Here is a 13,827-nt window from a genome sequence, read left to right as displayed (position 1 = left end):
TACAGCTATAAGGAGATGGCAGGTAAGTGAAACCAGTAACACACTTACCTGCCAAAGACACACTGACTGGAACCCGTGCACAAGTGCTGGTGTCCACACCAACATTAAAAGGACACAGCACACACCACAAACCACACAGGAACCCAGGACACCTATAGCTGCAATAAACGTGAGACACCATAAGAACATCTAACATCTATGACCACAAGGGTGGCCCTCACTGGACAGATGGAATATGAAGACCAGGAGGATAGCTCCAGCATACACCATGGCTGGAGTACCCCTCAGCTTCAGGCATCCAGCAGAGGCTAAATAGCCCAAGCAGCCACACACACACACACACATAAACCCAGTGTTAACAAAACACTAGGAAGGGAGTTAACCCTTCCAACACCAGACTAGGGAAGGAAGCCACTTAAAGGGGAAGTGCACACACAAGCAAACAAAGCCAAACGTTACCACCGGCAACAGCATGCGTGGCAACCATGTCATGGCAATCACCCGGAAGGCCGAGACACTGCCACCGCATGCTCTCACAGCAACACGTTGCCGCGGGCAACCGCAAGTGTGGCAACAGTGTCACAGCGCACACCATAGGCCGTGACACATCAGCAACAGATTCTAAATGCAAATAGCACACTTGAACTGAACTCTGGACCTTTTATCTGCTCAATGTAATTGGGATAATGAGGGAATAACGCCCACCTGGCCATGGAACAGCTGAGAAGCCAATTGTCCCATTACTTTTGGTCCCTTAACAAGTGGGAGGCACATATGCAAACTGTTGTAATTCCTACACCGTTCACCTGATTTGGATGTAAATACCCTCAAATTAAAGCTGACAGTCTGCAGTTAAAGCACATCTTGTTTGTTTCATTTCAAATCCATTGTGGTGGTGTATAGAGCCAAAAATGTTAGAATTGTGTCGATGTCCTAATATTTATGGACCTGACTGTAGCTTTTTTATGTCTAAATGGTGTAAAAATAAATTTCAACTTTGACAAAAGCATTTTTTTACATCATATTCTGACCCCCATAACTTTTTTATAGTTATATCGAACAGAGCTGTTTGGGGGCTCATTTTTTGCAGGGAAATCTGTAGTTTTTATTGATACAATTTTGGAGTGTGTGTGACTTTTTGATCACATTTAAGAACATATTTTTTGGGTAAGCGAAGCAATAAAAAAATGGCAAATTGGTCATTTTGACCCTTTTTCTGTTACGCCATTCTCTGTATTTTGGTCGTGGTGATACCCATTATGTTTATATTTTTTGTTATTTATTTATGTATGTATTTATTTATTATATGGAAAGGGGGGTGATTTAAACTTTTAGATTCCTTAAATTTTTTATATATTTAAAACATTTTTTTTTTACTTTTTTGTAATGATTGTGAAGCTCATATTTGAGCGTACAAAATCCAATTTTTTTTAATTATTATTGCCGATCAAGGTAATTAGCTGCGGGTCTTTGCTATTTGAAATAGCGGAGACCACAGGCCATGACGCCCACTCGCACATGCAGTTGCCTATCGCTCCAGCAGGGCAATAAAGACCACCGCTCGCATCTGTCTGCCAGCCCTGTGCTCTGGTGAAATCTCGCACCGTTCAGTATTCAGTGCAAGATTTCACCAGAGCACAGGGCTGGCAGATAGATGCGAGCACTGCCTGGCCCTGTCAATCAGGACTTGGAGGGAGGCGACAAAGGTGGGAGAACGGAACCTCTAGGAGCAGGAACAACGCCCCCCCCCTGCTCCTAAAGGCTAATTAGCATATTAAAAAGTTAGATTTCTGGCGTAACGAGGGCATAGATAAAAGTAGGAATAGGCTAGTTAGGTTTAGCTGACATTAGGACATCGCTAATGTCAGCTAGCTTAATAGGGTTAACTCTGGTGACAGGAACCCTTTAAATAAATGTCCTTTAGAAATCAGATACCATAAATCGATGGTTGCGCCTTTACATGTGTTGTGAAACTGCAACTCCCAACATGGAATGCATTTGTATCAAACCATGAAGATGAGATTGTACCCTAGCATGGTGCTGTCCATCACAACTTCAAGCTTGATTTTTCCCATCCAGGCAATAGTACCAGGATGAAACAGGCCACATGCGCTTCAGACCTGGCACTGATTGGTCAGACATTGACTCTGCCAGGAAACGTTCAGGAAAGCAATACTTCAACACCGACTTGTCTTCCGCATGGCACTTTACGCTTCCTCTACAAAGAGAAATCAGACCTGCTCTCCAACTTCTCCTTTCTGACAATGACTTTTACTCTTTGCTTTGTTTTTATGCTTGCATGTTATCCGGGGCTCTCAAAAGAAACTGAGCAATCACATGACATGGTCTGTTCTGAGGTAGGTACCATACAACATGGAACAACTATATCAGATAAGTGAAGCACAATCAGTATTATTGCAATGCAGGGTATGGGGATTGCATAATAGACTACAGTATAGGGCACTGTATATTGCGCTCTCAGTGACTGCACATGGCACGATAGCCTAAGAAGTCATTTTCCTAGAATTTTAGAGGGGGGAGGGAAAAGTGAGAGTTTCTTGTGGGATTATTGATCTGCACAGATTTGTTCCTACAACACATTTGCTTACTAAATACATGTCCTTTAGATCTGAACTGTGACTCTCCGGCTGTTCTACAACTACAACTCCCATCATAGGAGTTGTAGCTTTACACAGTTTGGAGACCACTGCCACATACAATAATCACATAAAGCCCAGTAAAGCAGGTATACAGTACAACATGATGTATGTAATCTGTAGTCATTAGACCTTAGAGAGCACACATGCATGACAACCACCTGTCACACACAGATCCCTCAACGCACGGAAGAAACGCACATCATCAATCAAAGACAGATGTTTCATTAAGTTTTTTTTCCCCTAAGTGTTATTAATATCTTAATATAATTAAACCGTACCCAAGATTAATGAGTAATCATGATCCAAGGGGGAAAACGTCACCTAGGAGGGGTTTTCAAAATGGAGAACGTGGGACAAGCTTGCAAATATCACATCCATATACTGTGTACAGCGTTTATCACGTCTGTGTAAAAATGTGACACGGCAGTCTAGACCACAATAAAAAAAAAAATCTATTTCTCGTTTATTCAGCAACAACACGTGATAATAGCTCCACACGTTATTAGAGGTCAGCTTTCAGATTGCAGTGTACGGTTTTATTCCTCATCGTGTCAGTAAGGGTTGTTGAAGGGGTTGTCTGGATTAGGAAACTCATCAGCAAATATCCCAATCGGGAACTCTGGATTAACCAGAAGGGAATTCATATGACCCCACATCATCATGTGAGGAGGGATGAGAGATGAGGGTTTGTACCGTACTTAGAGTTCGGGTACCCGGACTTTTTCACTGAAGTCCGTGTTCGTGTTCGGTGTTCGAGTGCTTTATTATTTTCCATTATAACATGGTTATATTGGAAAATAATAGCATTCGTAAGACAGAATGCAAAACAATATGGCCATTTAGGGGTTAAAAAAACAAAAACAACTCACCTCATCCACTTGATTGTGCTGCAGCAGTCTCTGCTGTCTTCACTGAGCAGGACCTACCAAAGGACGTGCAATGACATCATTGCACTCTCCCACATGGTGACGTCATCACGCATATCACAGGTCCTTTGGCAGGTCCTGTTCTAGAAGATAGAAGAGACTGCTGCAGTTCGATCAAGAGGATGAGGTGAGTTGTTTTTGTTTTTTTTAACCCCTAAATGGCCATATTGTTTTGCATTCTGTCTTAAGAATGCTATTATTTTCCGATATAAACATGTTTTAACGGAAAATAATAAAGTGAAGATCGAGTCCCCTTTGACTTCAATGGGGTTCGGGTTTGGGGTCAAGTTCAGGTCCCGAACTTCGACTTGAAGTTCGGGCGAACCCAAACTTCCATGGGTTCGCTCATCCCTACATGTGAGGACAGAACTGCAGGGTGTTCTGGACAGGACACAGCTGGAATTGCTGTCCATCCCCATTAACTATAATGGGGTCCACATGAGATCCGGACAAAACCCAGCTAGACCTATGCTAGAACAGCCTGCTAGAAGGCTGTACCTGTAGTGTGAAACATGACTTACAATAAACTGTAACCTTTTGCACTTATGTTCCAATGCTATGGGTTACCGCTGACCATTTTACAGTGGCGATACCCCCAATGTTGACTGTTACGTGACTGATTACTGTGAAAACTTCCAGTAATTTGATTATGTGACGCGCTACGTCATGTATATGTGACACTGTGAAATGCTATGTTGAATACGCCATATGATTGTGCTTTACACCGCTCTAAGATGCCAGCGTGATACTAATATATGCACAACTGTGTGTAAAACATCCTGATACTTATGCTGACATATATTGTAAGAGGATTAGTAGAACTACAGGTAACAGCACTCTGCTAGTCAATTGCACAAAGATATAAGCAAACACTGAAAAAATAACTGCTTGGTGGCCATACTTACTGCAAATGCAGCTAGAAGCTCTTTGCGCATATACCGTATTTTTCACCCTATAAGACGCACCGGCCCATAAGACGCACCTAGGTTTTTGAGGAGGAGAATAAGAAAAAAATTTTTTTGAACCAATAGGTGTGCTTTTGGTGGGTTTTGAACTAATTGTGGTCTGTGGATGGCACACTGTTATGGGGGATCTGTGGATGGCGAACTGTTATGGGGGATCTGTGGGTGGCGAACTGTTATGGGGGATCTGTGGGTGACGCACTGTTATGGGGGATCTGTGGGTGACGCACTGTTATGGGGGATCTGTGGGTGACACTTATGAGGGATCTGTGGGTGACACTTATGGGGGATCTGTGGGTGACACTTATGGGGGATCTGTGGGTGACACTTATGGGGGATCTGTGGGTGGCTCTTATTGGGGTCTCTGGATGGCATTGTTATGGGGATCTGTGTATGACACAGTTATGGGGGGGATCTGTGGATGACACATATATATAGCATCTTATGTAGTGAATGACCCTCAATACAAGGGGTGGGGGTCGCATCTGCATTTATAATGACAGCGGGGCCCGTGCAGTGACTGTATTCTACTACACGGGCCCCGCTCACTGTATAATCGTATCTGTATTCTGTAATAGTTAATTGTGTATATAATGTAATCGCATAATCAGCGCTACTTACAACTACAAGCGCTCGGTAGGTAGCAGAGAGGAGGGAGGAGGCAGGCTGGGAGGACGGGCGCGGGTAGCGTGAGTCACTACGTCATGCGCCCACGCCGCCTGCTTCTTTCATAAAGTGGGCGGCGCAGGCGCGTGACGTAGTGAGTGACGCGCCGCCCACCCGTCCTGCCTCCTCCCTCCTCTCTGCTACCTACCGAGCGCTTGTAGTTGTAAGTAGCACTGATTATGCGATTACATTATATACACAATTAACTATTACAGAATACAGATACGATTATACAGTGAGCGGGGCCTATGTAGTAGAATACAGTCACTGCACGGGCCCCGCTGTCATTATAAATGCAGATGCCAGCCCCCAGCCCCTCCTCCCTCACAGTGGATACACCCGCCGCACGACATCGCAGCGGGTGTATCATTGAAAATACGGCAAAATCAGCAGCATTCGCCCCATAAGACGCACTGCTATTTTTCCCCCACTTTTGGGGGGGGGGGAAAGTGCGTCTTATATGGCGAAAAATACGGTAATTGATCAAAAATATTTCGGGCCCCCCCCCCAGTGGCAGTGACAATAGGGAAGAAAAACAAACGAACCAGCACCTCCATAATAAGTAAATATGAGAACGCAGGTGCACGCTACCTTGGCTGAAACACAATTGGATTAGTAGAACTACAGGTAACAGCACTCTGCTAGTCAATTGCACAAAGATATAAGCAAACACTGAAAAAATAACTGCTCGGTGGCCATACTTACTGCAAATGCAGCTAGAAGCTCTTTGCGCATATAATTGATCAAAAATATTTCGGGCCCATCTACCAGACGACAAGGTGGCTTCTAATCAGATGGGGCCTACTCTAACATGCCTCTCCTGGGCTTACAGCCTACAATCTGGGCAAAGTAGTACCAAGCTGTATCCTACACATGTCTCTCCCAAGCTATGAGCCAGCAGTATGGGCAAAGTAGAATACAGCTGTACAATCTATCTGATTAAAAGCACATGGTAAATGGGCAGGTGGTGCACGGTTTAAACTCACTCACTTTGCCCAGATTGTAGGCTGTAAGCCCAGGAGAGGCATGTTAGAGTAGGCCCCATCTGATTAGAAGCCACTTTGTCGTCTGGTAGATGGGCCCGAAATATTTTTGATCAATTATATGCGCAAAGAGCTTCTAGCTGCATTTGCAGTAAGTATGGCCACCAAGCAGTTATTTTTTCAGTGTTTGCTTATATCTTTGTGCAATTGACTAGCAGAGTGCTGTTACCTGTAGTTCTACTATTCCAATTGTGTTTCAGCCAAGGTAGCGTGCACCTGCGTTCTCATATTTACTTATTATGGAGGTGCTGGTTCGTTTGTTTTTCTTCCTTATATATTGTAAGAGGTGATGTCACAGGTGGCCTGTGAAACAGGGATAACGCCCATGCAAGCCATATACCCTCAGACTGAAAGACGATGAGCGCTGCAGACAGTGCCACACTGTATAATGATGGCATGTAATGGGTTTGTTGGCATCTGCAGTGCAGTGCTGGGCAGAGTCAATGGTCGTTGCCTAAGGGTTACACATGCTGTGCAGCATATTCTTATAGTTAAAGAGGTTGTGCCAAGTTATACCCTGTCCACAGGATCTCTGGGGCTACAACTGAGGGACCCCCGTTCTTCTGATCTGATGGACCAGCAGGATGGGCATGCACCCTGCTGCTTCCCCCATTCTCAATGGGACCACGGGAAATAGGCGAGTGCTGTACTGTACCCTAGAGAATAAATGGAGTAGCAGGGCACATGCCTGATCTGCTGCTCCATCAGATTGGAGGAACAATTATGCCCTATTCTGTGGATAGGGCACAATTTGCAAACTTGATAAAACTCCCTTAATAAATTGAGGTGCTAAGAGGAATGTGTAGTCTAAATGCTGGGAGAATGGCACAGCCATTGATATAGAGAGGACCAGCCAGCTTACCGCAGTATGAAAAGTCTGTGTAGAGAGTGGAGTACTGGACTGTGCTACAGAGAGACAGACCGCATTAGCAGTGATTGTGCCACACCTGAGGTCTGTCAGCAGGTATGTCCCTTTGGCCACTCTTATTAAAGAGCGCTAACCATGTGAAAGTGGTTGTGGCCTAAAAAGCAAGCAGCAAGGATCTATCTTCGACTGTGCCACCATAGGGTGACTCACCGTTTAGTTGGGTACCTATTTAGCTTACAAAAATGAGTAGTTCAAGGGAGAAATTTCAAGGCAGAGACGGACTGACCATAGACCCGACAGGGAAATTTCCCTGTGGGCCAATGCCCATGGGGCCACTTAAGCCCTCTTCAGGCCACTGGATATGTAACAATCTGACTCTCTCAACATTAACAATGGGAGCATCAGGTACTTTTGTACCTATAAGGGTACCACAGGTGTCCTCCTGAATTCAACTAGATTACTATTATTAGGATGATTATACAGTTGAATACTGTGGTGGGCACAGGAGACTTCCTGCTCCACCGTTCACCCCAGCTGTGGCCTGCATTGCATATGGTATGGCTCCGCCCACCTACTTTCATTGCTCCCACCTTCTGTCAATCTGAATGGGCCATTTTAAAGGGGTTCTCCGGGAATTAAGAAAATGAAAATACATAAATATTACTTTATTATAAATATATTCCCAAATACCTTTCATTAGATATAATGGCTCGTTGTGTCTAGGGAGCAATGATTAGGAGAAACAAAATGGCCGCATGTGACGAGAATCACATCAATGGCCGGTTTCACGCATGCGCATTAAGTGGGCGCTTGCGCAGTGCCGAACACCCCCTCCTCCAGCTGATTCTTGTCACTTCCGGTGTGGCCGCATCACCGGAAGTGACGAGGGTATAGCATTCTGATAAGGTATAGTATTCTGACAGAACACCTGGAATATGTTACTGTGTAAGAAGCTCCTCCCACACATCATCCAGCATTAGTAGAGAGCCCTGCTCTACTCCTGCTGACACCACTGCTCCCTCCCCCGCCTCACTGCATCTACTTTCCCAGTACCACAGTGTAAGTATCACCTCCTGTAAGTAGTATCACTGTACCTCCTGTCTTACATGAATGTATGCCCTGCATCTTCCCTGCACATTATATATGTGTGTGTATATATATATACATATATATATATATATATATATATTCCCTGAACATGATACAAACACATTTATCTGTCTTTTCCCTGCACTACTTACAGTGTATATATATATATATATATATATATATATATATATATATATATATATATTTCCCTGGACTACTTACAGTGTATACAGTTGCAAGAAAAAGTATGTAAACCCTTTGGAATGATATGGATTTCTGCACAAATTGGTCATAAAATGTGATCTGATCTTCATCTTCAAGTCACAACAATAGACAATCACAGTCTGCTTAAACTAATAACACACAAAGAATTAAATGTTACCATGTTTTTATTGAACACACCATGTAAACATTCACAGTGCAGGTGGAAAAAGTATGTGAACCCCTAGACTAATGACATCTCCAAGAGCTAATTGGAGTCAGGTGTCAGCCAACTGGAGTCCAATCAATGAGATGAGATTGAAGGTGTTGGTTACAGCTGCCCTGCCCTATAAAAAACACACGCCAGTTCTGGGTTTGCTTTTCACAAGAAGCATTGCCTGATGTGAATGATGCCTCGCACAAAATAGCTCTCACAAGACCTACGATTAAGAATTGTTGACTTGCATAAAGCTAGAAAGGGTTATAAAAGTATATCCAAAAGCCTTGCTGTTCATCAGTCCACGGTAAGACAAATTGTCTATAAATGGAGAAAGTTCAGCACTGCTGCTACTCTCCCTACGAGTGGCCGAACTGTAAAGATGACTGCAAGAGCACAGCGCAGACTGCTCAATGAGGTGAAGAAGAATCCTAGAGTGTCAGCTAAAGACTTACAAAAGCCTCTGGCATATGCTAACATCCCTGTTAGTGAATCTACGATATGTAAAACACTAAACAAGAATGGATTTCATGGTAGGATACCACAAAGGAAGCCAATGCTGTCCAAAAAAAACATTGCTCCACATTTACAGTTTTCACAAGAGCACCTGGATGTTCCACAGCAGTACTGGCAAAATATTCTGTGGACAGATGAAACCAAAGTTGAGTTGCTTGGAAGAAACACACAACACTATGTGTGGAGAAAAAGAGGCACAGCACACCATCATCAAAACCTCATCCCAACTGTGAAGTATGGTGGTGGGGGGCATCATGGTTTGGGGCTGCTTTGCTGCATCAGGGCCTGGACGGATTGCTATCATCGAAGGAAAAATGAATTCCCAAGTTTATCAAGACATTTTGCAGGAGAACTTAAGGCCATCTGTCCACCAGATGAAGCCCAACAGAAGATGGGTGTTGCAACAGGACAACGACCCAAAGCATAGAAATAAATCAACAACAGAATGGCTTAAACAGAAGAAAATACGCCTTCTGGAGTGGCCCAGTCAGAGTCCTGACCTCAACCCGATTGAGATGCTGTGGCATGACCTCAAGAAAGCGATTCACACCAGACATCCCAAGAATATTGCTGAACTGAAACAGTTCTGTACAGAGGAATGGTCAAGAATTACTCCTGTGCACGTCTGATCTGCAACTACAGGAAACGTTTGGTTGAAGTTATTGCTGCCAAAGGAGGTTCAACCAGTTATTAAATTCAAAGGTTTACATACTTTTTCCACCTGCACTGTAAATGTTTACATGGTGTGTTCAATAAAAACATGGTAACATTTAATTCTTTGTGTTTTTAGTTTAAGCAGACTGTGATTGTCTATTGTTGTGACTTAGATGAAGATCAGATCACATTCTATGACCCATTTGTGCAGAAATCTATATCATTCCAAAGGGTTCACATACTTTTTATTGCAACTGTAGATAGATAGATACAGTTGCAAGAAAAAGTATGTGAACCCTTTGGAATGATATGGATTTCTGCACAAATTGGTCCTATGACATCCCCTTACCGGATAATTATGACTACACCAGGTGTCAAGAATGTCGACCAAAATTACCGCCAAACACGGAACCTAATATACAGGATATGTATGTGTGGATGAAGCAGTATATGGAGTCTTCATCCAAGGAAATTAAGGAGATCAAGGAGTGTCTTGCAACTAAGCCCAGGAAAAGGGCGAGATATGATGCATCTCCATGGATCTCACCTCCTAAAGTTGATGTTGCGGAGGCGAAACTATCCAAGAAAACCTTAGTGCCCTCTGAGGACGGTTCAGCATTGCGTGAACCTATGGATAAGAGGATTTAAGTTGCTCTAAAGCGTTCTTATGCCTCAGCCTCTAGTCAGGCTTGTGTGGGGGTGGCTTCTTTTCAAGTAGCCAGGTCTATGAGAAAGTGGTTGGATAGAGTACAAAATGATGTAGACTCTGGGGTTAGTAGGAAGAACATCCTGAAATCGTTTAAGAAGTTTAACCTAGCAGATTATTTTAATGACTCCTCTTGTCAGCAGGTAAAACTTGCGGCTAGATCCATGGGCCTATCATCTGTGGGCCGTAGGGCTCTATGGCTTCGCCCTTGGTCGGGTGATAACCCGTCCAAATATAACCTGTGTAACTTAAAGTACGCGCCAGGTAAACTGCTTGGATCTGAATTGGATAAGCTCATAGAGGATTTATCAGATAAAAATGGAAAGTCCCTTCCCCAGGCACCTCGTTCCAACTACAGACAGTCACAGTTACTCCCCCCAGAGATCCCGTCAGTCCAGACCGCAGAGACAGGGAAGAGGAGCTGGATCCTCCAGAAGAGGAGCCTCCAAGTCTTCCAGAGGTTCTGCAAAGAGGAGTAATTTCTGCCGTGATGCGTCTCCCTGTAGGCGGCCACTTCCAAAAATTTTCTTTCAGCCTGGCAGAGTGTTATAGAGGATCAGTGGGTGCTGGATATAATAAAGAGAGGGTGCGCCCTATTTTTCCAGTCCTCTCCTATGGAGAGATTTCTAATTTCCTCGGTCCTGAGACCTCCCAAGCAGGCTATCATAGAGAATGCAATCTTGGAGTTGATATCAATGGCTGCCGTGGAACCAGTTCCCATTCCAGAGGAAGGAAGGGGGGTTTATTCCCCTGTCTTCCTAGTCCCCAAACCAGGAGGCAAATGGAGACTCATAATAGATTTCCGCTACCTGAATCGGCATTTGGTGAAAAGAAGGTTCCACATGGAGACAATAAGGTCAGTAAAATCCATTATTGTGGCAGACGATCTCATAGCATCAATAGACCTAAAGGATGCCTATTTTCACATTCCCATCCTAGAAGCCCACCGAAAATTTATTCGGATAGCAGTGAAAATAGGCGGAAGGTTACACCACCTTCAGTTCAGGGTGCTTCTATTTGGGATCACATTGGCCCCCTTTGTATTTACAAAGGTGGTCTCAGCCATGGTCACGGTTTTAAGGGTCCAAGGGATCCGTATAATTCCATATCTAGACGACTGGCTGATCCTGGCAAGATCTGTGGACAACCTGGAGGTTCAGGTCAGAACCACGTTGACCTTACTTCAGGATCTCGAAAGGATTATCAATTGGGAAAAGTCCCACCTAATTCCATCCACGAGGATAACCTTTCTGGGATTCATCATAGATTGCCAGAAAAAGGGGGTTGTTCTTCTCGCCTGCAAGGAAGGACAGGATATCCAGGGGATATCTATTCCTCAGAGTTCCGAGGAGAGTAACCTTGAGAGTCCTCATGAAGTTCCTGGGTCTTATGTCCTCCTCTGTAGAGGCAGTCCCATGGGCATTATGGCACCTAAGACCTCTTCAGGCGGAAGTTCTCAAGGTCATGGGGCAGAAGAGTGTCATCGTTGCAGAATCTTCACACTCTATCAGCCACAGTGCGTCTCTCATTGGCTTGGTGGGCTACTCCCCCAGACGGTTGGTCTCTCCAGGAACCCAAGTGGATTCTATTAACAACCGATGCTTCCGGTTCGGGTTGGGGAGCCCATCTTCTAGGGAGAACAATAGCTGGAACTTGAAGCAAGGAAGAGTTGTCCCTCTCCTCCAATATGAAGGAACTCAGAGCCATCTTATGCCCTGCGTCATTTTTCCCCTCTTCTGACTGGAGAAGCGGTAAAAATAAAGATGGACAACATGCCCTCAGTTTATTACATAAACAAGCAGGGGGATACCAGATCTGTAACTCTTCTTCAGGAAGTAGGGAAGATTTTTCTTTGGGCAGAAACCAGGGTAACTAGGTTACTTGCTGTCCACATAAAGGGAGCAAGGAATGTATTGGCAGACTGACTGAGTCGCAACCTTACTATTCCAGGGGAATGGTCTCTGAATCAGGAAATTTTCTTTTAACTAGTGGATTGTTGGGGACTTACACAAATAGACCTTATGGCAACAAGAGACAACGCCAAACTGAGGATTTTTTGCTCCCTTTACATGGCAGACAATCCTCTGGTAGTAGACGCAATGTCCTTCCAGTGGAATTTCAGGCTGGCTTACATCTTTCTGCCAATTTCCATGATACCCAGGGTATTGATGAAGGTGAGACAGGTCATAGCAATCATACCTTTCTGGCCCAAGAGATCCTGGTTTTCATAGTTAATGACTATGAGTCAAGGGAATTATTGGACACTTCCCCCCATGCAGAATCTCGTGACCCAGGTCACCAGATCTGCCACAATCTGAAGGCACTCAACCTTACAGCCCAGAGATTGACAGGTTCTTATTAAAAGCCAAGGGTTTTTCGGACTGTATATTAGACAAGCTTTCTCACTCTAGGAGTGAGGCGACTAATGCCAGGGTCAAGAAGACTTTCTACAACTGATGTTCTACTAAGAAGACAGATCCTTCTACACCATCCTTACCTCAAATCCTAGATTTTTTACTAGATGGTTTTGATAGAGGACTTGCTCCAAATTTCTTAAAGGTTCAGATAGCAGCACTTTCTGCTTTTCTTAACAGAAATTACTTTCAAGAGCCGGTGGTCAAGTCTTTTGTTAAAGCCATTTCAAGAATGCGCCCTAGGTTAACAAGACCTTTTGCTTCATGGGATCTGGCGTTAGTCCTTAAACAGCTTGCCAGCCAGCCATTTGAACCTTTAGAGGATGTGGAACTTAGGTTCCTCACTCTTAAGACGGTACTACTTTTGGAAGTTACCTCTGCAAAAAGAGTAGGAGAGATTCAAGCCTTCTCTTCTGCTGAACCTGTCACTACCTTCCTACCTGGGAAGGTCCTTTTAAGGTTTCTTCCTTCTTTTTCCCCAAAGGTGGCTTCCTTTGCGAATATCAATCAGGTCATATCTTTACCATCTTACTCTCCTTCTTCAGAGATGGAAGAGGATAGGAGCCTGGCTAACCTGGATCTGGTTAGATGTCTTAGGATTTACATCAACAGAACTGCCTCCTTTCGGAAGGATGAAAATCTCTTGATCATCCTACAAGGTAGGAAGAGAGGACACAAAGCTTCTAAACCAACTATATCCAGATGGATTACGAAATGTATCAAGCTTTGTTACTTAGAAGAGGGATTAGCTTCCCCATCTTTTACTAATGCCCATACCACCAGGTCTGTGTCTACCTCCTGGGCTGAAAGACAATCTGTCGTTGGAGCATATCTGCCAGAGGGCTACTTGGAGCACACCACTTACATTCCTTAAGCACTATAGGGTAGATTCTTTCCTATCTAGT

At 44.1% G+C, this 13,827-nt stretch overlaps 1 protein-coding gene across 1 annotated transcript in view; it reads left to right on the top strand.

The window, feature by feature from the left end:
- Positions 1 to 2,189: 2,189 nt before the first annotated feature.
- The window catches only part of CD180 (CD180 molecule), a 32,954-nt gene continuing 21,316 nt past the window's right edge, over positions 2,190 to 13,827 (top strand). The window contains exon 1 of the mRNA XM_040421362.1: positions 2,190 to 2,357. Coding sequence (XP_040277296.1) covers positions 2,265 to 2,357 — 93 coding nt within the window. The 5' untranslated portion in view covers positions 2,190 to 2,264. The remainder of the gene's footprint in view (positions 2,358 to 13,827) is intronic.

Source organism: Bufo bufo, chromosome 2 (assembly GCF_905171765.1).
Source record: "Bufo bufo chromosome 2, aBufBuf1.1, whole genome shotgun sequence".
Taxonomy (NCBI): domain Eukaryota; kingdom Metazoa; phylum Chordata; class Amphibia; order Anura; family Bufonidae; genus Bufo; species Bufo bufo.
This window is presented reverse-complemented; position numbering and strand designations above follow the sequence as displayed.